The sequence below is a fragment of the Hippoglossus hippoglossus genome, chromosome 19 (genome assembly GCF_009819705.1).
Source record: "Hippoglossus hippoglossus isolate fHipHip1 chromosome 19, fHipHip1.pri, whole genome shotgun sequence".
In the NCBI taxonomy this organism is placed as follows: domain Eukaryota; kingdom Metazoa; phylum Chordata; class Actinopteri; order Pleuronectiformes; family Pleuronectidae; genus Hippoglossus; species Hippoglossus hippoglossus.
Genome location: NC_047169.1, coordinates 9601841 through 9627724, shown reverse-complemented (window position 1 = coordinate 9627724; position 25884 = coordinate 9601841). Strand labels below are relative to the sequence as shown.

At 43.9% G+C, this 25884-nt stretch overlaps 2 protein-coding genes across 4 annotated transcripts in view; both read right to left on the bottom strand.

Moving 5' to 3' along the window:
- Window positions 1–4407, bottom strand: part of LOC117753440 (neurexin-1a) — a 34584-nt gene extending 30177 nt beyond the window's left edge. The window contains exons 1-3 of the mRNA XM_034571520.1: window positions 4202–4407; window positions 3077–3100; window positions 808–969 (exon numbers count right to left, since the gene is read on the bottom strand). Of these exons, the coding sequence (XP_034427411.1) occupies window positions 808–969; window positions 3077–3100; window positions 4202–4375 (360 nt within the window). The 5' untranslated portion in view covers window positions 4376–4407. The remainder of the gene's footprint in view (window positions 1–807; window positions 970–3076; window positions 3101–4201) is intronic.
- On the bottom strand, window positions 4367–25665 carry LOC117753442 (neurexin-1a-like). 3 transcript variants are annotated; one of them, XM_034571523.1, is made up of 5 exons: window positions 24967–25628; window positions 22448–23846; window positions 16840–16857; window positions 15996–16025; window positions 4367–4503 (listed from the first exon to the last, which is right to left on the bottom strand). In XM_034571523.1, the coding sequence occupies exons 2-5, from the start codon at window positions 23178–23180 to the stop codon at window positions 4451–4453; spliced, it is 834 nt and encodes a 277-aa protein (XP_034427414.1). In that variant the 5' UTR covers window positions 23181–23846; window positions 24967–25628; the 3' UTR covers window positions 4367–4450. The 3 variants fall into 3 exon arrangements, with proteins under 3 accessions (XP_034427414.1, XP_034427415.1, XP_034427416.1); XM_034571524.1 differs by lacking the exon at window positions 16840–16857 and having other exon boundaries at window positions 24967–25643; XM_034571525.1 differs by lacking the exons at window positions 15996–16025; window positions 16840–16857 and having other exon boundaries at window positions 4368–4503; window positions 24967–25665.
- Window positions 25666–25884: the final 219 nt, after the last annotated feature.

Genomic DNA, 25884 nt, shown 5'->3' with positions numbered 1-25884 from the left:
GAGGGTGTGTGTGCGTATGTGTGTGTGTGTGGGTGTGTGTATGTGTCTGGGACTATTTATGCGAGTCTGCCAAATGGAAGTATTGGTGTGTATGTGTGCGTTTTAGACAATGTGTGTAAAATTTGTGCGTGACAGAGAGGGAGAAAGAAGAAGGGAGAGATTGAGAGAGAAAGTGAGAGATTGGTGTTTCTTAAAGAATTGAGTGGCAGGAGTGTATGAACCGGTCTGAGCAATTATTTTATATTATCATTCTTTCACTCTCAGTCGAATCATGTGGCATAGAAATGATCATGTGAGATTTTCTCAGTGTAATACTTCTGAGCAGACTGTCGTTAAAACTAGCTTAGCTACAGAAATAGGTTTTTGTGTGTGTGTGTGTGTGTCTGTGTGTGCAAAACTTTAATTATTTATGCATTTTCAACCTGTCCGCTCGATCTCAATATCTCTCCATGTGCGCTCCAGTTTACATTGTATATATTATTGCTGTTTTTATATTTCTTTATGTCTGCATTGCATATTTGCTTATTCATAACTTCTCACTGATGTTTCTTATTTTTATCCCTTTGCTGCTGTAACACGGCAAATATCTATGATCTTATCTTATCTTCATTTTGTCTGATGATTTCCTGTGTGACTTTGCATTCATTTCTCATATTACAATATACTGTATATCTATAAAGGAACATTTTTAATATTATGGTATTTTTCTCATAAACATCACATAGCACAAGTATGAATACATTAAATGTGTTTCTATATGCAGGCATATATTCATCTGTGCTGATACAAACCATCCATGCATCTCACCTCTTTGAGACAGCCCATGAAGTTATTGCTGACTGGAGAGCCGGGCAGGTCAGCTGTGCTGGGGCTCCCTCCCACATAGAAGAAGTCGTCAGAGCCCAACATGGTGTAGTCCTCCTGGGTGTAGCCTGTGGTGGTCAGGATGCCGTCCACAGAGATGGTCACCTACACAACAAAGCACAGGGAAAGGACACGCTATATACTCACACCAAAGGTAGCGCTAAGCGCTAGCTAGGCGCTGACAAGCCAAATTAGCCCCCGTTACTCTGGTAACTAATGTGTATGCAATCTGGTGGGAAGAAGGCCTGATTGGTTCAGGGAATTGGTAAATTGTGCTGTTGGGATTTTGATTGGTGTGATTGAATTAGTGATTACTGTGTAGTGTGAGTATTTGTCAGTATCCTTGACATTTGGAATATGTTGCTCTGCTCTGCTAAATGCCACTCACTCACTCGGCCTACAGTTGGATAATAAACGTTGCAGCTACATCTACCATTTGCTGTCAACAGCAATTGTACAGAATAACAACTAGATCTTGTGTGTGATGAATAGAAATTACTAATACCCAAAGCTTTAGGGCCACTACTGCTTGATTCTGACTCTCCACACCCAAACCTCAAATTCAGTCGTCACTGAATTGTACTGACTACAAAATGTCTGCACACCAGTTGATGCTCGGGAGCCCGAAGAATGACATGTGCCCGAAATATTACCTGGGGAGTAATTCAAAAGTTTGTGAGAGCATCAATTGGTGAGCGGAATTTTCTTCTGTCCAGCTCCTACTGCTTATCAAGTGCCTGCTTAAGTATGCTTTCTACAAAACAGACTAAACCAACACAATATGTGCAGAGTTGCATTAAAAGGCTAACACCACCTTCTACGTACCACGGTTCAACCTTTACATTAGAGTTTTCCTCTTTATGTCTCTGCCGCTCTGAGCTGCTTCACATTTAAGGTAGAAGACGCAGTTTGATTTATACTTAACATACTAACAACAACTTTCCTTAATGCCCCTACTATAGTGACACTGATAATTTATCCAGCCCATTCTGCTGCATAATATATTGTACAAATCCTTTTAGCTAGCACACATAGCCAACTCTGTCACACGTAAATCACAGTTAGTGGTATGTGATCACCTTGATATTCTACAGTACATTAATGTCCATGTTTGACTGCCCATAAAGGTTGTGGGCTCTTTATTTTCCCACTACAGTACCTTCCCTCGCACTAACGGTATTTATCATTGCCAGGCAAACTTGCCCAGCCAGGCAGGTGTTAGTAAGATATCCACAGGCTTCATCGTGCTGCACAATTGGTGTTAGTACTATTTACTTGTTAGTAGTTGTTAGTTGTTGCACTGCTGGCAGCCACAGTTGTGTTACTGATGTCAGGCCAAGCTGTATGGGGTTACTGAGGTTAGGGTTAATTATTCCAATGTTGTTAGTAGTTGTGATGATGTCATGTTATTGTGTTGTTAGGGTGATTGGTGTGATGAAGGTGTTTAGTTTGTTAGTATGTTGTCTGGGGGGGTTTGTTAGAGCTGCGAATCTGAATGGTATGACACACAGACGAACGCACACAAATTTATGTTACACACGCACAGGTGTTACATGGGTTATGGCTCATCACACACACACACACACACACACACACACACACACACACACACACACACACACACACCACACACAGCCACACGCATACATAACATATAAATATAAAACATGCAGCCTGTTCCTCTCTCTGCATGCAACCATTTGCAAAGAGGACACAGTAGATTAAAAATTGACAACAGAGCACAGAGTGAATCATAGGCACAATGGAGACCATGCGGTGGCAGAATGAAGGACGAAAAAATCAAAAGAGGAAAAGAAAAGAGGGAAGAAGGGACCTCTCTATCCATTTTACGGATCAATCAGAGAGGGGAAGGGTATCTGAATCACGCCATGCAGGAAAGAGGGAAGGGGCTCGCCATTTGCGTGCAGGTGAGGCATGAGCCAATCAGTACACGCCTACATGTCAGTTACATTGTGATGGAGTGAAAAAAAAAACAGTAGAGAAGGGGGAGGGGGGGGTAAAGGATTTAACGAAAAAGAAGTGGTTGGCAAGGAGGGAGATCGGGGGCTTTTTAGCGTAAAAGATTACCAACCGCATTTATCCTTTATTGGTTTAGTTTTGATGTCTATGGTTCAAAAGGAAATAGACACGGGGCAAACCCAAAACTAAGAAACAATTAGAATGATATCTACCGAACAATGGAGTTTGTTACCATAGCGTGTCCAATGCCTGAGTGCTTTGTAGAAGAGGGGGAGAAAGGAAAGCAAAAAACTGTGAACAGAACAACTTTGGGAACAAAAAAAGGAAAGCTAGAAGGCCTCTGGTGAGGTTAAGAGGTTGGTTGGAGTGGTTTCACTAGGAGAAGGGCACAGGTTAGGTTAGTAGAATGAATCATTCCATGGATGGTGGTTAGTTTCAGTAGCAGGTTAGTAAGTTAGTTGTCAAGTTAGTAGTACAAACAGGCAAACAGTAGAGGCAGGTTGGTTACAAGCACCTGAGTGCGTGTGACCCTCAGTGTTCTCCATTTCACACTCTCTCCTTCTCTCACACACTCAAACACACACAATTGAAAAAGCACTCACCTAGAGCTGAAAGCAGTGCTGGTCTGGTGGTTAACCCACTGTAAACTAAGACCAAAACCCCAGGTACTTTCTTCCGACCACAGCATCACTGCAGTCGGACAACAGACCACTGTTCATAGCTTTAGCATTGATTAGTTTCTTGCTGAGGACTATTGTGTTTTCAGCTGTCCACTGCCCCTGAAACATCTGCAGCATGTTTCACCATATGACTCACATACACATTAAGGCGTTTTAACACGTAGTAATTATTTTTTAAATCTGAAGTGTTTGTCAACAATTTCTCAAACTAATCAATTAATCATTAAATCTGTGTCAGAAAACAGACAAAAATGCTAATCAGAATTACCAAGAGCTCAATGTGACATCTTCAAATCTAGCTGTTTGGCTTGATTGACAGTCCAAAACCAAAAGATATTCAATTTACAGTCATATAAAACAGACAAAAAGCAACATGTCCTTATATTTGAGAGGCTGAAACAGGCACATATCTGCCAGTGTTGCTTAAAGAATGACTGCTATGATAATAATGTAATTTTCTTATCAATTTTTGCTTAATCATTTCATCACTAATATTGAAAACCAAACATGCGTACATCCATTCATTGATCTACCTCTTGTCTCTTACTATGACCCCTGAAATCTTACTTCTTTAGTATTTAACGATATTATTTAATCTCTCCTCCTTTCTCCTCTCCTCTCTTCTCCTCTCCTCTCTGCTCAGCCGCTCACTCGCCCGTCTCCCATTGTTTGGTTACCTGTCTCAGGTTGCGGGTGACCTTGACGTCGTGCCAGCTGTTGTCGTTGAACTTGCCGTTGACGGGCTCCACCAAGGCCTCGAAAGCCCCGGAGCCGAGGTTGATGACAAGTGACACGGCACCGTTCTTCAGTGCCAGGTTGACATAGTCCGCGGACTTGCCGGTGTGCAGCATCAGGCCGTTGCGCTGCAGTGTCTTGAAAGAAAGCGTGATTTCGTCGCTGCTCGACTGGATGGGTTGGGCGACAGGTCAATAGCAGAAGTACTCAGAGCCCTTGAAGGTGGCGACATATTCCTCGCGAGCTGAGAAAGGAAGGAAAAAGGTGAAGAGGAAGTGAACAAGGAGGAAGAACAAAGATGTGTGAAACTTTTGTTTAACATTATCATGATTTGTACAATATCCAGGCTATGCTGCTCCTTCCCACACTGCTCTTCACAATATGTTCAAAGATGATAAAATGGTGGGTGTTCATCAGAGCCTGCCGAGTAAAACAAAGCTCAGCTGGGCCTGGTTAAATTTGATTCGGATGTGCAGTACAAAACATAATGTTGAAGATGCTGAAAATGTTGTTATTGTCAAGCAAAGCCTCACTGATGCCAGCACTAGGAAGAACACGTTTCATTCCATACCTCTAATCGTACCATGGAGTGGTATGTAACAAGCTTTGATCACTCATGTGGGTTGGAGATTAACAGAACAGTGTGGAAGCAAGAGAGACAGTCGTGAGTCTGTAGCATTCCAAACTCGTTATGAAACCTGCCATCCTGTCTTTGAGAGAACAGCTGTGCTGGCAGTCTGAGTGATGCGGTCTTGTTGACAACGTGGCTCATTTCGTGATGTTTGTCAAAAGCCAGAGAGTGTGTGTCTGAGTATGTACATGTGGCAGCAGAGGTTAGAAAGGTTTTGAGAAGCATGGCAAAAACTGGTAATGAAGATGGAGAACAGCGGGTCTGTAAGCGTCATGGCAGCCAAGGCAGGCAGGATTGGCCAATTAGAATTCAGAAGATTAGGCAGACAGCCAATAGAAACTTACCTTGCACACCCGTCGTGACCCCCAAGGACACAAGACCAAGGTTTTGCAATCCATCATCCTTAAGCTCACACTCTGTTATCTACTCTTTCGCACGTACTGACATGAAAGTGCACAGCCTTATATGCAAGCCAGCAGAGGAACAAATATGCACACCTACACACACATCTGCGTACAAAATGATCGTACTATTGTGCTGGCATACACAAGCAGGGGCGACATTATCTGTCTCCTTCACACCCATCCCCCCAGAGCTTCAACCTTCCTCCGCATCCGCTCTGGCGTTCTCCTCGCCACCATCCCTGCATCTCTCACACCTCCACCGCTCCTCTCCGCACATCTCGTTGGCCTCCCCCCCCCTGTGCAGCCTGTGGCATAACCACCATCTTGTAGTTCACGGTAATGAGGAGAACGGAGGGGGAATTTAACACACACTAGGTCAGGTTGAAGCAAGACACACACTTGGCAAGGAACCGCCGTATTGGGGGCGGGGATGGGGGAGCTGGATGAGTTGCCACGTAATGAACAGACTGAAGTGTAATAGGTTATTAAGGTAGCGAGAGGCGAAAGAAAAGAGCGCTGAAATGGAATCGGCTGCACTTGAGTAACTATAGCTCAGAGAGAATAATGAGGACGAGAACAAAGTTAGCATATATCACAATTCAAAATGCAATTGTGACAAAAAACACAACAAAGTGCGATGGCCAATATATGAGTGAGAAACAACACGTTGTTTGCCAGCATGCGTGAGTTCCCCCTAGTGTGTGATTCCTTCCCTCATGTTAATTAAGAGTGCGAGTGTTTGTGTGTGCGTCCGTGCGTGCGCGTATGCCTCAAATGGAAGAGAATCAAATGTTTGCAAATTTGTGTCCCAGCATATGATTGTGTACGTGTGTTTTTTTTTTAATGTGTGCATGAAATGTAAGGGGGTGTGGGTGGGTGCTGGTCTCTGTAAATATTGGTGTATTGCTGTCAGAAAAGCTATTACCAACTCTGGGCCTCGGGCTAGTCTTTACTGAGAGGAGCGGGAGCAAGGAGGAGGAGGGAGACACACAAAAAACACACACACACACACACAGAAAGAACATCCACAAATGCTACCACAATCACGCATACACACTGACACACACACACTTGCAGACGTGTAGACAAATGTAGATGAGGTGGCAGAGTGGTGGAGGTTGGGGTTGTGGGAGCCAAGTTGTTCACAATGAGAACACACGCAGCCGTCCAGCAGCATTCTAGCTGTAATTTACAGAGGTGCCATTAGATTTCAGCGTGGTGCTCCACCATTCTGTTGCTAATTTACAGACATGTCATTAGAGCAGACAGGCGCACATAAAGCATCTCTGCATCGATGTGGAAGCTCTGGCTCCCCCCTTTTTTTGTATTACATCACACACGCACAGACACACACGCCCAAATGCATATCGAATTGACCGAAAAGCTTTGACAAGCGTGCGCAAGCTGCACGGGCCCACGTAAAACACACAAACACGCACGCTCTCGAGTGGGCAGGTTGGAGTGGATCTGTTGTAGCTCAGATAAATGGAGTGAGTCAGTATTAGCTCAGAGTAAACAGTGAGACAGACACTGACATACACACACATGTCACACTTCATCCTTTGGAGAGCACTGGTCGATCAACGCAAGTGAGCGGGCGAGTGAAGGACTGTGGCGAAGGAGGGAGGAAAACAGGAAAAAGGGAATGGAGGGAGAGAGAATGGAAATAGCTCATGCTAGACTATTTAATATCCTCTTTTAGATACTTTTAAGCATCATTATCTCACATTTTAAATGAATTTGGTTAGCAGTGGTAATTAATTCTTGTGTGTTTCCAGCCTATCTCAAATAGTTTTGCTTTGCTCTGAGGTATATTTAACTTGATCTTCCCTGATGAAATAAAGGGGAGGCAAAGAAAGGAAAGTAAATCGCTCAAGCTACGTTGTTTTGTGTGCTGTGGAATTTTTAAAGCTTTATTATCTGATGTGTTTTATGACTGTTGTATTTTTTGCTTGTTTAACTCTTGTTGCTGGATTGATGCTTGTCTGACTTGTTATACCAAAACGTCTCGAAGTTCAAAAGCAAATCAGTTTTCTAATACTATTTTTCTAATCATTAACATTATATATGCATTACGACAAAAATACCAATAGCCTGTAAATTTAGTATCTTTTAATTCTCCTTGTACAAAACACTTGGGCAAAAGATATCTCTTGGGAAATTGTATTGAACATTATTTCACTGCTTACAGACAGTATGTCTTTTTATAAAACCAAACAATTTATCGACTATACTCAAGAAAGCTATTAACAGTTTAATTGATGCTCAGATAATAATCTTGAGCTGCATAATAATCTGTAGTTTGCAGCTTTATCTGACTGAAAACGTTTTTTAATTTCCTCAGCTCTCCTTTGAAAAACAGATGTTGATCTTGCTAAGGCTGATTAAATTAAGTTACCAAAGGAAAGGAAAAGACAAGCAGATAAGAAAAGGAAAGGAGAGGAAGGGAGAGGAGGAGGAAGGGTATATGTAAAAATAAAACAGGAAAATAGGCAAAGGAGTAGTGGAAGCAGTGATGTAAGGAATTTACCATGGAGGCTATAGGAGGAGTGGGGAATAGGCAAAAATGTAAAGATGGAGGGTGATTGCTATTAGACTTTGAAGGCTATCGTTAAACTACTGCCCTAATGAATAAAGCATTCTGTGGGGAGGAAAGAGGGAGAGAGTGAATAACTGATCTGATGGTTGCTGCTGGGACCAGCTGCAACTGTACCACCCCTCCAATGATCAAACACACATCACTTGGATTCCACTGTGTTTGTTTGTATATGGCGTGTGCGAGTGTGTGTGCGCGCGAGTGCATGTGTGTCTCATATAGCTTTGTCTCTTCTCATGGGTCTCCTCATCGTTTCGTGCATTTCCATGGCAACCTCATGTTGCAGGGGCTACAGCAAATATGAATGTGCTTGTGCATGCTTGTTTCTGGGAGAGGGGGAGACAGGAAGAGGAATGGAGAAGGAGGGCAAGAGAGAGAAAGAGTGATTGAGTGAACAGTACATTATCATGGACAGCTGTACTGAATCAAAATGGCGGATGGAGGCTGGGAGCACATCAGGGGAGCCTACATTATACAGCACCTGATAGAGGGAGCAGGGTGGAAAGGAAGCAGGGTGGAGAAAGAGAGAGAAGATCCATAGGGGGGATTTAAAGGAGGAATAAAAAAAAGAGGGGAAGATGGAGAGTCTCATTGAGATAGGGAACACAAAATGGAAGAGTGGGAAGAGAGAAAGAGGTAGAGGGATAGAAAGAGAGACAAGGGAAGGGAGTGGCAGAGAGCGAGGGATGGCGAGAAAGAACGAAAGAGAGGAAAAATGCTGGTGTATCTAAATCCTAGTGTAGCAAGCCTCAATCATGGCAGCCCTGTCATTCTGGAGATAGCACACTGCAATTCCCCTGCAACTCGTTTTTAGCCCACCATGCAGTTCTGCTATCAGCCTCTCTCAGACTGTGCACACATGCAAATACACACACACACACACACACACACTAATAATAATAAACTCAAACATCTTGCATGAAGGCATCCACCTCCTTAATAACAGACAGGTGGATTAACTATATACTCATACATACAGATAGATGACCAGTGTGGGGAAATGTATGTAAATGCATGCTAATATATGCATAGTCTCCATATTAAGTTAAAGTGTGAAGATCCATACAGTCAAGCACACTAAAGGATACGACTGCCGTTTCCATCTCGATTCAGTGATAGACAGCATCTGGCTTTGAAACTGATTGGGCTATCACATCGCAGCCAAGGGAGCAATACTGTAGAGGAGGATATTAGTGTCAGGATACAAGTGACGGATTGGTTGTGTGCGACGCTAAGCTCTTATTCCTCTTTTTGTTGTTGTTGTTGTTGTTGATCTTAAATTGAAAGCGTTCAATCCCAACGTGAGATGGACGAGGGAGTTAAAGGAAAGAAGGGAACACCTGCTCCGACAAGGGTGGGGCTAGCATAAAATGATTGATTAGTTGATTGACAACAATTATTGTGCAATTTGGATAACTGATTAATCAATTATAAATGCAATGTTTTAAAATCGTTTCTATCATTGTGAACTGAATATACTTTTTGAAGTCAGTTTTGAGGACATCATTGTGTAAATTGTGATGGGAAACGATTTTATGCCTACAGGGCACAAACAGTCATGTTTAAATACTCAATTATCCCACACAACATTTTTCTATAATTCTATAATTCTATAGTCCTATAATTTCAAATGTCTTGATCTGCCGGACAAAATGTTCAAGAAAAACAAATGATATTACAGTAACCAAAAGCAAAAGTTTTTCACCTGTGAGAAGAACTTTCTGCATTTTTATTTGAAAATTTAAAATGAAATATAAAATGATAATAGAAATGTGTATTATGCAATGATTCATATGTAATGGGACTAGAGTCAATATGTATGTATGTAGTTATATGAAATATTTACGCACATTGTATCTCCAATTGATTAACTGCATAGCATTTTTTTTTTCAGACAGTAAAACCTATTACAATAATTCTTTTGAGTATTTCATAGTATAGTTTGAATTTCCTTGAGGCACAAATAGCATATAATCAAATATCTTAAATTGTTAATCCGTCTGAATTTAATTTAAAGAGAGTAACACAATTCCTGCCATTATGTTTGATCTTTTCTTTCTTGTCCTCTTTTGTTTCTTTTATCTGTGCTCATCTCTCTCTGTCTCCCTCCCTCCCTCTCTCAGTAGCTTGAATTTGGCCGCTCTGGTACCCAGGGAAACCAGCTTGTTTCCATGACAATGTCTGCAGGCAGAACAGCGTATTTGTCTTAAGCTTGATAAGATCAGAGTCAGTTTCATCCCTCTTAGACACACATACACCTACACTCGTTATGGCACATATGCACATAGGAGAGCGGAGAACACTGAAAAGCATACGGGCTGCAAAAATGTGCATTAGTCCATAGAGGCAGCCAAACATGAAGTTCAATGTACTCACTCAGACAAATGATGGTGCTCAGACTTGCATACATACATCCTGCGGTGTCACATAACCACACACACATTTCTACTTCTATCTTTGCGGAGACATTGAAATAATGCATTTCCCAGCCCCTGATTCCAGCCCTAAACTAAACCTAAATCTGACCGTGACCCTAATCGTGTTTGAAGTTATGTCAGAATGTGAGGACCAGCCTGATTGTCCCAAAATGTCCTGATTGTCCCAAAATGTCCCTCCAAACTCAACCTGGTATACATCATACAAGTGCACACACACACACCACTAATGAACCCATCTTACAGCAGGAGTTCTTAATAAAATAACAACAGCATAAAGACCTCCTTCATAAAGGTAATGTAATGGGGTTTTAATGAAAGCTGTGGCTATTTCAGTTGTTGTAGTTATGCTAGACAACTACCACAATCAAATGTGTTTGTGTGCGTACGTGCGTGTGCATGCCTGAGTGTGTGTATGTGTGTTTGTTCATGTCTTGGCAACGAGCAAAGAAATGAACTTCAAATGCCAGATGGGTTACTGGAGTGAATCGCCAATTGGGCCACTATAGCCTCAGCACCCACTCAGACACAATAGAAATGCTACAACAGGTAACAGACGACTGGAGCCTCGACTTGCCTGGAGCGTGTGTGTTTGTGTGTGTATGTTTGCCGGTGTTTGATGAGGTATGTGCATCACTGATGAATACCATCCTGGCTGATGTGAGACTGTGTCAAGTCTGGGAGCCAGCAAGGAGAGATGCAGCGCTCCTGCTGAGAAACACTGCAGTCTTATCTCCCTTCCTGTCTTCCCTTACGTGTCCGACCTTCTCTTTCAACCTCTCTTTTTTCGCACTTTCTGAATACGCCCCTATCTTTCCTCACCATCACTTTTCTACACTCCCTTACCCTATCCCTTCCCGCCCACCCCTCCTCCCTCCCTCCCCTGTGCACTCGCAGCCGTCCTCCGCTCTATCTTCCCCCTTCATCATCTATAAATGGGAAGTCCGTTTGATGTCTTTATTTTTAGGCGATTACAGGGAGCATTGGCTTTGTGCTTCGCTCCCTATTAGCGTTGCGGTGAATGCGATGTTAATGTGTACACTTGCTAACAGGATGGTAATTGCATACAATTATTCGCAAATGTATACATTTACCAGTGGGATTGCAACACATTTCCCATGGTGTATACGGTAACTGTGTATCTCCTTGATAATGTGGGGGAAGAGCTCTGTATGCGGTGCTGCGTATTTCATTACGAGAACTGCATGGGTGTTAAGCATTAATGAGTGTTGTAGTACAGTAATGTAATGGGTGTTAGTTGCAGAGAGTAGAGGCAGAATTTGTTCCATTAATGGAGAGGGTATATCTAGAAAAATTGTACACTTTGAAATAAAAACTTGGTTGCAATTGCTTCACCCGCTGCTGAAGGCCGGAGGGGGCGCAGCGGAACTTTTAACAGTTATTTTCTCGCAGCTCAGGAGGGGGCCATCAGGAACCAAATTCCTGCCACTCACTCAGGCAGGGAGCCAATCACAAGACACTTGCCTCTTAACACCAAGAGGCTCTCTCTCACCTCAAGTTGGGTGCTGCTCACTTGCACGTCGTGCTAAATTATGTCAGCAGCGCAAACCACAGTGGTTAATGTGTGTCAAAAATACAGTGTGTTACAGTATTTACTTCAAGCCTGAGGTGATTTTGCTGATTTTACTGGCAGGTGAGAATAACCTCTCTATTATATGCTGGTAAACCTCTCTTGACACGGGCACTATTGAATTACATGTGTTTATTTCAGGGACAGTTTATGCAATACACCTACACACACAAACGTAATTCAACTCCCTGCCTAGTATTCTAATAGGGCCGCAAGTGACAATTATTTTTACTGTTGATTCATCTATATATAATTTTTCAAGTAAATGATTAAATAAAATGTTTACTTTTTAAAAGTTACTAGTGTTAATTATTTTCAAACAACCAACAACAGTCCAATGGGACAAAACCAGGAGCTATTTATTTTAAATGACCTGATCAATCGTTCACCAATAGACGATTAATCTGAAATCATTTAGATTTTTTTCTTTGTCGTGAAGGTAAATTGAATATCTATTTAACCGTTGTTCAAGACGTCTGAACTCAGATTGGACTATATGAATTTATATCAGTAAATCAATTTTTTCACTCTTTTATGACCTTCAACTGATAAAAAAAGAAAATCTGCAGATTATTTATCAGTAAAATACTAATTCTACAAATAAATAACTTATGAAAAATGTATGATTTTATTAATCTAGTTTCAGTGCCTGTATTTGATTGAATAATCCTTGTGTGATATATTATTAGGTCTGTAAGATGGTGATGAGTAAGAGGTATGAGACATGCTGTACTTTGCTGATACCGACTGGTTCCTCTTGTCTTGGCATCTGCTACCGCTCCCACATATGGTGGAGTCAGCACGGTGCCCGTCCGCTGCGCGCGTGTGTGTGTGTGCGTGTGTACATGAGAAAACTGCGTATATGAGTATGTCCAGGACAATATAAGCGAGGTGGAGGGGCAAAAATAAAGAGACAATTTGAAGTAAAATCTAATGAGTGTGACACTGAACGTCTGTGTGTGTGTGTGTGTGTGTGAGTGGACTGTGCGTCCACCTGCGTGTTTTTGCCATGAGACAATGTGTTAAAATGAGACGCTTTGATTGCCGACGCTTTATGAGTCACAAGTGATGACTCACAATCCACCTCCCCTGAACACACACTCATGCAACGCTCGGATATACACACATAAACACACACAAACACACACACACGCAAACATACCTCGTTCTCTCTTCATCCACTGACCGTGAAGAATATATGCAGGCAGTCTTACTCATGCATATTTACACTGAACACACATTCACTCACCTACTCAGCGGGCACTCTCTAAAGGTTACTGTGTGTGAGTGTGTGTGTGTCTGTTTGTCCGCCCGTTCACGTACGTGCGTGTGTAAAGGTCACTTCAAGCGCAGGCTGACCACTTGTCTATGCCGTACACAGATTGCTGGCTTGATATCGAGAACCCTTGGACATGCAGACAGACCGTTATTAACTGGACAATCCTCCTCAAAGCTACAATAAATACATAAACATCATAAACAAGCATTGCCTGCCAATAGAGGGATTCCTCGATCCTATTCGAACCTACACAAATTCAACCAGAACCCTTAACGGTCTATTCTTAGCCAGAGAAGAGAGGAAGCAAAATCTGCTACTTGGCTTTAAGCACATTTTCTATCCAGATTATTGCTGCTCAATACTTTTCATAAAAATCCATTTCCCCCTCTTCCTTTGGCTGCTCAATACTTATGAAAATCCAATTTGGCTGCTTCTTTTCTTCCTCCCCTCCACAATTCCTGCATTTTCACCCACTCAAAGTGATTAGTGATCTGTGGGTATCGTTTCCAGAGAGAATGATAGCTGTGTTTTATGGAGGAGGGGAAAGGTCCTTGGTTCCCCATCAGGGCTGATGTCCCTTGGAGAATCACTGGTCTGGAGTGTGGAGGGGGGGGGGGGCAGACAGGAGCACCGCTGTCCCTTTGCAGATACAGGCAGTTGCTCTACATCACAAGAGAGAAGACGACTCACTTTATCTGCCCTCGCTTCCTCTTTCCCTCTCCACTCCCTCTATCATTCATTCCTTCAGCTCTTCTCTCGCAGGCACAGTCTCTTTTTCTCAATTTCTCCAGCGCGAGCACACACACAGAAGCAGACACACATGCTATATATCTTTCTAAGACACCCCTCCCCGCACCCAATCCGCCCCCTCAAAGAAACTCATTTCAGCTTTGTGGGCTCCTCAAAAAGCCTCTTTACGCCGAGCTAACCTAAGCTAGGCTTCGTCTGCACCATTTGACAGCCTTTACATCTCAGTATACTGAGCAAAAACACACACAAACACACACAAATTTTTCATGTGTAGATTTTTTGAAAGAGACTTCGCGGGGGAAAAATAAATAAAGATAATAAAAATAAAGGAGAAAAAAACGCCACAGTTATACTTTCAGCCTATCACAATCCCAACATCCGTAGTAGTAGAGGGCATCCACTGTACACAAATACACTGAATACATTGTGTAATAATGCTGGAAACATATGTTAATACATGTCAGCCCCTTAAGTAGGTGATTTAAAATGCTCAGTGTAAGCCAGATGAAGCAATTAAAATTTCACTGCCACCTGGATGATTCATGGCAGACATTTTGAGACAGAAACTCCAGCACTTTCCACCAGCGTGGCTGAATTTTTCATTACAAAGCAAAGTTCACTGAGTGCACGGCGGCCCTGTCACAACGGAAAACAGCCGTCCGCACATCCTCTCATCCAGTCCCAGAGCACAATAGATGCAGATCAGCCTGTCACAGTCTGGGCCTGTCTTCATGTGGGCCAATCGGTGTGTTCATCAGCGTCATGCAGAGCCGACCAGTCGAGCGGCACCTACCTTTGGTTGTTGCAAGAGCGCCACAGGCCAGGGCAGCGATTCATTGCCACGCATGCACACATGTTAAATTAAGATTACGCTTACACACATGCATTGGCAGCTTACCTTACCAAAAATGAAACATTGCGATTTAATGGCATCCGCAAATAAGAACTTCAAGCTCTAAAGGTCGTCATTACCATACATACAAGAGCCTGTCAATACCTTAAACTTCAAAACTAACCAGAACAGCCCATTAGCCATACAAATGAAAAAACAAAAATCGGGGGAAGGGTTGTGTTCCAAACAGTGAGACAGAGTGAAAGGAAAGGAAAGGAAAGAAATAAAAACAAGGAGAAAAGGGGCAGGAAGACATGGGTGGCATTGTAAGTTTTGTTTATGAGTGAACACTTTTCAAAAGGCAGAGCACGGGCACTTGTTTTTGGGCTGTGTTCAAAAAACGCTGGACAGCTTGAGGGGTTGAGGTGTAACAGCATTGCTTTCATACTATGCAGGAACATCTGCTCAGAATCACGTGCACTCGCCAAAGTGTGAGCAGGAGCCGAGGCGAGGACAGCAGAGCAAGACATGCTGGAAGCCAATGAAAAGCCATAGATGAATGTGGCTGAATGTTCCTTTCAACTGCCACAGTCAATGATGCAAACTCTGATGTAAAAGCACATATGCACACATGTGGATATGTTGTGCACACACATACACACAAACACACACACACACACTCCCATTTCAAACTTTTACATACAGATGAGAGAAAATGAGATGAGGTGGAAGAGTAAAGACCAAATCAAACCATCCATGGAGTCGCTCAGTCGGCCCTCAGCTCCATTTCCATGATGTGGAGCCCTGCCAAGTCTAACCCAGCCAAGCAACGCCAAGCTACAGCCGCCTACTCCCTCCCGTTAACCCCTCCCACATCAGCAGCCATGATTATGGTATCTTTTCCAGCAGAAGTTGCTCTCAGGCTCATCATTCAACAAAAAAAATTAAGTTCTTTAAAGCCACATTTCAAAATAAATTGATCCAATGCAAATGTGCAAGTCGAATTAGAAATTAAATTTCTGATGAGACCCAATGGGACCAAGGAACTCAGAAAAAAAAAACTGACCTTAGTTCATTGCCTAGAGAGACAACTTCCTCCCGCGCCAGGTGGTGATGAAGTGGGGGAGGGATAAAGGGAGTTGTGAGTGTATGGGGGGTGAGGAGGTAGGGGATGATGGTATAGCAGAGGACAACAGGAAGTGAGGTAAGAGGCCATACCTTGGTCGCCAATCATCAGGTGTGCCAGACCTTAAAGGAAAACAAGAGCACAGTCAGCACAGCAAAGGATCATGAGGTGTGAAGTGTGTGTATGTGTGTGTACATATGTGTTTTTTGTGATACAGGATATTTCATATATGAAGGTTAATGTTCTCTGTGTTTGTTTGTTTCTGTGTGTGTGTGTGTGTGTGTGTGTGTGTGTGTGTGTGTGTGTGAGTGCTCTAAATTAATGCTTTGAAAAAAAACTCACTCCGTGGACACTTACTCATCCTAGGCAGCAATCCTACGCACACAGGTACGCACAGACGCTCGCACACAGCCGTGAACTAGGTCGTGTGCAGAGCAGTATCTGCGTATGTCTTTGTCTACGTAACCTTGAGAGCCACTTCAGATGACACAGATGGGATGTAGTACTTACCAGATGTCAGCAACCAACCCCTTCATAACCACACTGACCAACCCACATTTATGCTGGCTACCTTGTACTGTATTCATTTGCAATGAGAACATGAAGGCCAGAGAGAAGAACGAAAAGGAAGAGACTGGCATGGAAAGTATATAAATGGCTACTGAAAGGAGGTGGAGAGGAATGTTGAATAAATGTGTACTTAAGAATTAAGGTAAGAACATGGACAAGAGGGAATAGGATAAAAAGAGCAAAGAAAGAGATGTTTGATCTTATCAGGAATATCAGGGGCAGGGAGAGAAACTCAAATACGGACAAAATTTACAGATGGATTGATGGATAAGGATAGAAAGATAGAAAGATAGATAGATATATAGATAGATAGGTAGATGGATAGATAGATAGACAGATAGACAGACAGATAGATAGCCAACCTACCTGGAGTGTAGCTGTACTCTGGGAAGGTGTCGCAGCCGGGCGAGGAGAGAGAGAGACAGACATTCATTAACATGCATGCTCAGCCCTTGGGTTACCATGGCTACTTACTGTACATGCACACCCGTCCAGGGTTACCGTGGTAATATACATGCAAAGTCCACGCAAACGCCACAATGGATACCATGCTGCACTGGTAGCCAAAACTGAGTGTTTGTCTCTCTCTATATATATAAAGCAGCATAAAAAAAAAAAGTCTCTCTATGGCTCCACATGTATACAAATACACAAACATAAAATGAGCGCACACACATACCCACCCACACCTGTAGATATACTGAGGGTGGGTGGGGTGGGGGGGTGTGGCAGCAAATATACATTTACGTTCCTACCTGTACGTTTGGATTCGAGAGCCGTTTACCCCAAAACTTACCTTGCAGCTCCTTCCTCTCCCCAGAGCCGCCCAACACACAGCATGCAGCGCACACAAACACACACACACACACACACACACACACACACACACACACACACACACACACACACACACACAGTATCACAATCTCTCTCTCGCGCTCTCTGTCTTTCGCACATACAGACACACACACACACACTAACATTTACTATGGCAGTAATAATGTTGTGAAATAGCAGGATAAACATGTAGGGATGGATTAGCAGTGCAGGAAGACAAGGGGCATGCATGGTTCAATACTGGGACAGAGTGTGTGTATGGTGTGTGTGGTCATGTGCGTGCGTGTGTATTCTGAGCTGCGCGCTCAGTTGAGTGTTTCCTTGCCTCTGCCCTTGTGCTAGTGGCATGGCAGAAACAGGTGGAACCATTAGCATGCTAACAGCGATTTGCCCTCAAGGACAATGCAAGCTAGGCCAGGCCTAACAAGCCAGGTTCACTCTGCCTTCACTGGAGGGCAGAACGGCTGAGACAGTAATTACCGTTCTGCATAGCCCTGCCAAATAACTCTTCATTTACTACCCCTATATTTTGAATAACTGCATTTGTTTGTTTTTTCCTACTCTAAAGGTGACATATTGATATGCTTTAAAAGAAAACGCTCATAAACTGCAATTTCCTCACAGACAAAATGCTTACAGCGAATAACAATATTGTATAGCTTGTCACAATAAATAATAAAAGTGGATCATTACTGAGAATTGAAGATTTTGTGCAGTTTTAACGATGCAGGGAAACTAGCGCTGCCACAGCCAAATTGCTCATTCCTGGCTTTAAACACAGTCCTAAGGATTCATATTTTCCTCTAGAAGAGCATATTCATTTTGTGTTAAAGACTCATAGCAGATCCGTTCTGTAATCATTTTTCCTCAAAGCTTTATTGTGCAGAATTAGGGAGGTTGCTGGGTTTAAAATACCACAATAGTTTCAAGGTACAATATAAGAGATAAACCTTTCTAACCCACTCCTCCTGACGCAACACAACTACACAGCCTGGACTCATATCCTTGCAAATAATGATCATTTTCAAAAGGCCGACTATGGTTCCAACATTTCATATATCCTCAGATGCTGGTGATATTGTCTATTTTCTATCGTCAAAGAGGGATTTCGACCTGAGCTATTCTTTCCCTATACTATCCTTGCCATCCATTTATTTTTCTTGGATGCAACCTTTAAAATCTTCTTCTCCAGCTGTGCTGCGGTGCACCTGAGGGATTTCTTTTGACATACTAGGAGTTGGTATGAGGTATTCACTAGTAGTGATGTTGATGCATGGATATTAGCTCAGCCCCAGGATTCTGTGGCCAGAGAAATCCCACTGAGCCAGCATCTTGTCAGACCAAAATGAACAACAGAACATTGGGCCAATTTTTAAAATGGCAAAGCATTTTATACCACAACACAGCAATACAAAAAAGCATTTCATCTGCTCAGTTCTGATCTCAGACCTCTCTGTATCTGATCTATTTTCAGAGAATGAGCAACATAAAGTAAAGAGGTGTAAGAGAAAACCAAGCGTCGGAAATACTCTTAAGATGTCTGGGATTTATGCTTTTGTTAACGATCCCCATTTGCTGTTTTATTTTATTTTTTCTGTCTTAAAAGCTGCCAGTCACTGGCTCCATAAGCTCCATTCCTTAAATCTGTTAGCAGTGAGCAACCAAAGAAAAGACACAAAGTAACCTTTAAGTCATTAAGCTGCTCTCAGTTTCCATCTTCATCATAGATCTTACTCTAAATCCTGCAGCAATTTCTACATAAACTTAAATCTGAGAAAATCAAGGAAACACTAGTGGAACACCAGTCAACAACATTTACATGCCAACACTAATAGAGGGAGTCAAAAGGAAGAACACAGTTGTTTTTAATTTCTTGCAGAATATAAGCATTATTTATTCTGGCAATGCTTTAAAATCTCACATGAAAGCAAATCTGCTACGACCAAACACAGGGCTGCCCGCCCCTTGTGCATCCACCCAAGCCGACCTCCTAACTGGAACCATTTTATGAGCCTACCATTACTAACTCTGGCCACCACTGCAAAGAGAGAAAAAAACAACTGTAGCACTTGTTCTCCACATCAACACTTGGCATTACTCACAGCTGAAATGTGAGTCCATCTCTAGGAATATAAAACAGCTCCTCTAAAGGGAGAAGTAGCCTCTTGTTGAGCGACAAAGTGCCGGTCCAAAGCAGGTATTGTTGTCTGATGAGAGCCTTTATGTAAAATGTCTGCACCTTCCATTTACCATGTGGTGCTACACCGCTGCTCAGCAGTGATGTTGATGGTACTAGAGTCTGCACTCTGCATGAGTGTGTTTGCTACATGCGTGCAGGTATGTGTGAGTGTGTGTTATGTGCGCTCCGTCTCAAGCTGTGCTCTAACCATCAACAAAACAGCACAGTGGATTAAACTGGCTTGAATCACACGTAATTCTCTTGAATGTGTAGAAACCCCCACGCAACAGGAGCAAACTCCAGTGTGGCAAATCTAACGGTTATTTTTACTTATCAATTAATCGTTGAGTCTTTAAAATGTCAAAAAAGAGAGACAAATCTATATCACTATTTTACAGAGCACAGGGTAAGATCTTTCAATTAAAGTTTTGTCTGACCAACAGTACAAAACCCCCCAAAATTAATTTTATAAGGATTCAAATAGCAGCAAATCCTTAAATTTAGTGAGACTGTAAAAAAACATGTTTGATATTTTGCTTCAATGTAGCATGAATATAGGGTTAACATTTATTTTCATGATAAATTAGGCTTCTGGTTATTTACTCAATTAACTTTCTTTTTTAATAAAAAGTGAAAAATGCCTGTTACACCAACCCACAGATAGCTTGTATTTTTCAGTATAGCTTGTATATTTAAACTGTTAGTCCAAAACCCAAATATATTCGGTTAATATCATACAATAATTTAATTCTCACATTTAGCAGATTTGTGGTTTGAAAACAAGAAGGTCGATGATCAAAATAGTTGTTGATTAATTTTCTGTCAGGCAACCTAATCATTTATTAGCTCCGCCCAGGAGGTTATGTCTTCACCTCTATCCATTTGTTTGTTTGTAAGCAAGATTACCCAAAAGCTACTTTGTCGGATTCACACAAAAATTTGGGCAAGGATAAGGTTTGAGTCAAGGAAGAACCCATTACACTTTTAGCGCAGATCCAGATCAGGGGGCCAGAGCCCGGATTTTGAGATAGGGTGCTTCTCAACATTTTCATTGATCTCTCAAAGAATAATTCATGGATCTTGATAAAATAATTGTTTAGGGAACCAACATTTGTTCCCTAATCTGTGTGTGGAATTTGGTAAAAATCCAAATAAAAATCTGGATCTAAGTTAATTTAAATGTGGTTTCATAATTCATTATTTGAGCTCTATTTAACTACTTCTCTGTGAGTCGACAAATCATTTCAGCGTGAGCGTAATGCACTAACTACCTCCCCCACCATGGAAAGACCAGTGGTCAGCCGTTATTGCCTTAAGGATGCCTGTCATACATAACACACACACACACACATACACACTCACCACCACAAACATGTAATTGCGGCAGACGCGATGCCTTAAGTCACTTAGAGGTGAGGCAGAGCTGGAGGCAGGAGCGAGTCTAGAGGCTGTAGCTGAAGAATGGGAGCAGGGGGGGAGGCAGGAAGAGGCGAGAACGGAGAAAAACTCCTGGCATGAGGTCTCTCTATTAGTCCTGTCTCCATGGTAACCTAGGTCATCCCACTGTCCACTAATTGCTAAGAGCGTGATATGGTGGGTGGCTAAAGGGAGGTGTGATGCTGACAGCGGTGCTGGGTGGGGTGTGAGCTCAGGTCAGTGACAAACGGTGGCCACGCAGCAAGGCCACTCTGCCATTTTTGGCAGATGTGTTTGTGTCGTTAAAAGCAATCGATTGCTGAGGCGAAGATGAACGGTATCTTTGGCACCCGAAAGAAAAAAAACAACATACGGTAGTTTAGAGAGCTATTGATTAAGGATGCAGATTTGCTCCGTGAATGAACTGAAGTAAATCTGGCGACACACACAGCTAAGCAGGGGGAAATGATAGCATTTGCAATAGTGGCAATAACAAGGTAGCTGAGTTCATTAAGCAGCTGTTTCATTTTTGTAATGGCCATCATTACACTGCCCTGTGTATTGGCACTTGTGTGACCAAAGGCGTGTTCGACAATATTAGGAGTTTAGATATTAAATCATTTGCAATGAAAGGTCATTTCCATTTGCTTCTTCCAATAAGGTAGATACAAGTTTTATTTTTATATTCCTTACGCTCACACTTCTTCATATCTATAAAATACTACCGACAGGACACCATTTGCTCTTTTATAATGCGGAAGAACATGGACACAAAAGCACACACTTTACACACTCACAGATACACAGAGCATCTTAACGGGCTGCAAGCTGTTCAGATTAATGGCAGGCAATTGATTATACACACTTCATTTCAACATCCTATGTATGGTACCTGTGAAGGCCATATAGAATCAATGCAAATCCATTAACACAGGCAGCCAGGTGTCAGCTACGTAACAACCACTGATTTCCAGCCTCTTAGCTTAGTTCCAATTAAAGTCTCTCAACAAGAGCCAACAGCCACATCCATAATGGATCTATATGGTTATTGTGTTTTGCCAAGCACACCAGCCAAGCCTCTCAGAGCTTAAACACTGCCAGCCAGGTACGGATTCTCAGAGAGTTTCACGAATTTGTCTCAAATCTCCAGACTCCCAAGCTTCACGGTCTGAATGCAGCAAGAAACAGCTGTCCTCAAGCTCACAGCTCCGGCTTCACTAAACTGACTGCACTTCCTGGGAGGGGGCTTAGCTCGGAGTTCTGGAGGTACATACCAAATTGGCAGCCATCAAAAATCAATACAGAATCAGTATGCATGTCTTGCACTGTTTGTGAAGGCTGCTGGTCCATACACACCAACTGAAGGCAGCTGTGAAGGTGTGAATGAAAAATAGATCTAGAGCGAGAGAACCTGGTATTTGGAAATTGAGGGTCTGCATCCACAAAAGTAACTGTATGTGCATGTGTGTGTTTGAGTGCACATTGTGTGTTTATGTAAAGGATGAGATGTATATGGTGGGTCAGCATGATTCTGGGCCTTACCTTCGCTGCAGTCATTGCCTTGGTAACCGGTGTCGGAGCAGTCGCACACGGCCTGGTCGTTGACCACACTGCACACCCCTCCATTCTGGCACTTGTGGTCTGGTCCGCAGCCAGCCGTGACTGTGACGCCCTCTGAGCCGTCCAGTGTTACCAGCGAACCGTTGATGCCCACAGCCGTGATCCAGCCACGGAAGGCGGGGTGTTCCCGCACAGAAGGGGAAGTGAGGCGTAAGGGCGAGGAGTGAAGCTCTGGCGTCACCCCGCCCATGAAGGTGTGGCTGAATACTGTCATGTCTCTTCTCTTGCTCTTCACTTCCGCCCATCCCTCCAGCCGCCCGTCCACCTCCAACGAGGTGTTCTTCCAGTCCCGCTTGACACGCACTGCGTGCCATCGCCCGTCACTCACCGCCACGCCTGTCTGCAGCTCGGCTGGCTCAGCACAGAAGATAGAGAAACGCAGGTGGAGGTGGCCGTGGAGAAGCAGCAGCTCCAGGAAGTCACAGAAGCCCTCGTCATCCAGGTAGAGCAACAGGCCCTCCTGGCTGTGAGTCCGCAGGCTGAAGCTCAGCACACTCTCACAGCAGGCGTTCCACACCGGGAACCGTCCCCATTGACTGGACACACCTCCGAACTCCAGGACCTCCCCTTGGGCATGGCCCCCCACACTGCACAGGCACAGCCCCAGGAAGAGCAGTGGGGCTGCCGCCCAAACACAAACCGCCATCACACTCATACACACACTCGCTCTCTCACACTCACACACACACTGGAAGAAATAGAGGCTAGAGCTGGGTTGGTTCCTCTAGCCTACAGCTCATGGTGACAACTGTAGGGTGCTTCGTAGAACACTTTCTAGGTGTCACAGGTGCACAATGCTATCTTGGTAGTTTGGCTGGTAGGTGATACAGCTCCAGTGGGTGAGGGGTCAAACAGTGGCTCCCTCTGTCTTTTCAGCACGCTTGGGGCATCTTCTTTGGCCTCAGCCTGGCGTTTGTGTCTTCTCTGAGATGCTCAATGTCTTCTCTCCATTCAAGCTTTCATTTGTAACCTCTGACATATGAGATTCCACGTGTGTGTAGTTGCGCGAACATCTGTGTGAGTGTTAGATACATGTCGGATAGGAGGTGAACTTCATCTTTGTGCCCTAGATAGGGCCTTATCCTCTGTGCAGACAACTCCCTACGGAGTGTGAGTACGGGTGTGTGTGGCTCACACACTGGTAATGGAGAGAAATGACGCCGTCATAGCAGAATTTTCTCCCCCTCCTCCCCGTCTTAGTAGGGCAAGACTTAAAAAGTGTGTGTGGGCAAATATATGTGTGTGTGTGTGAGTGTGTGTGCGTGTGTGAGAGTGAGGTATGTGCGTTCCTCACTGCCGCGTCATCACTCTGTCCAGCGACCTACAGAGGGAACAGAGACGGCACCATCAAGAAGGGTCACACACACAAAACACATTCGTAAACATGCACAAACTCACACACAGCATATGCACACACACAGCACACACACACCCAGGCTGCTATTACTCTCAAATTACTCCCTCTCATGCATTCTGTGCACACACACATGGACACACACACGCTCACACAGAGAGACACACACCATATTTAACAGGCCAAACTATTGTCTGTCTATGAACACAGTGTACAATGAAGCCTCCACACAACAACGACTTAAGCTAAACACATATATATATATATATATATATATATATACAGTGCAGGCACGCGCACACACACATACACACGCGCGCGCGCACGATCAGCACCTCCTCGATCTCCCATCATGCCGCAGATTTTTATAAGGTGCCAGTGTCTTAAACCACTTGACGCTCGTCTGAAAGGATCCTCTGAACCAACGAGGTTCATAGAAGTGTTGTAGTTTTATTTATTTTTATTTTTAAAAAGGGGGATTAGTGACGGTGGGCACCTCGCGCCGCCGTTAGCTCCACCACAAAGAGCGGGAGCAGCTCCGCGCGCGCTGCGGCGAATGACTCAAACCGCCTCGCGCTTTATCGAATTCACGGCTCCACACACACACACACACACACACACACACACACACACACACACACACAGACGACAACAATAACACACACTCACACAAACTGAGCGACACAATTTCTCCTCCGCGTCTGGAGCGCGTGAGAGGCGCAAAGCGGCGGCATCACAGTTATCGATGGACGGGGTGAATGAATGCGGTTGAAATATCGATTCTCGATTTGCGGCCACATACCTCCTCTCCATTTCTTATTTCTCTCTCTCTCTCTCTCTCTCTCTCTCTCTCTCTCTCTCTCTCTCTCTCTCTCTCTCTCTCTCTCCCGCTGCTGCTGCTCGGCTACACCGGAGCTTCAGACCTGCCACCCGCGCGTTAGCACTTTTAACTACCGCTTAGCTAGCCCCGGTAATTGGTCGTTTCAATTAACAACCTGTCACGGTAACATCCTCACGGTGAATACAAAAAAACAACACAACCGTGAATACGGACACGCACCGGCTAGAGAAAAAAAAGCCAACCTACCCCGAGCGCATCCTGTGGTCCTGTGGCACCAGCGCCGCCCGCGTCTCATCGATTTCCCTTCCCATCTAGGAGGAGGTGAAAGCCGCCAGGCAGCAGCGGCGCGCCCCGGTGGTACGGAGCCGGTGTACCGGACAGAAACAAAATAATCACAGGTTTCCCCTCCAGGCGCCTATAGGTGCTCTCGCTCTCTCTCTCCTTCCCTCTCTCAGTGGGACTCTATGTCTCTCTCTCTCTCTCTCTCTCTTTCTCTCTCTGCTTGCTCTCCTGAGGAGGAAAAGGTGCAGTCTGATGCTCTCCGCGAGACTCGGCAGTGGGAGCGTCACGTGGTCCAAGGGAGAGAAAGTGTGCAAGTGTGTGTGTGTGTGAGAGAGAGAGAGAGAGAGAGAGAGAGAGAGAGAGAGAGGAGGGGGCGAGTTCGAGAGGATGGGCGGGGCCGCGCGCTGCTGCAGCACCTTGGACAGCGCGCACTCTCCTCCCCGTGCACGAAACACAAACGCAATTACCGGACGCGGAAAAAAAAAAAGGAAAAAGAAATAATAACGACAATCGCGTGGAGGAAGATGCGAGTGATTAAATCCGTGAGTGACAGAGACGACGGCCCCCCGTTACCTCCACCGTGCACCGGGAGCAGAGTGCGAGGAAGAGACTCAATGAAGTGAGGACGAGAAGAAGAAAAGAAGAGAGAAATGTTGTGTTTTCTTTCAGTTTTCTCCCACACAGTCACATGTGAAAGGACACACACTTCCTCTGCACACACACACACACACACACGCAAGTAAATCTCTTTATCTCAAACACTGTGTGGCCAGAAATATGTGGACACCATTCCACTCCTAGGCAATTGTTGAACATCTTATTCCAAAACAGGCATTCAAATGCTGCTATGACAGCCTCCGCTCTTTCTAAAAGGGTTTCCGA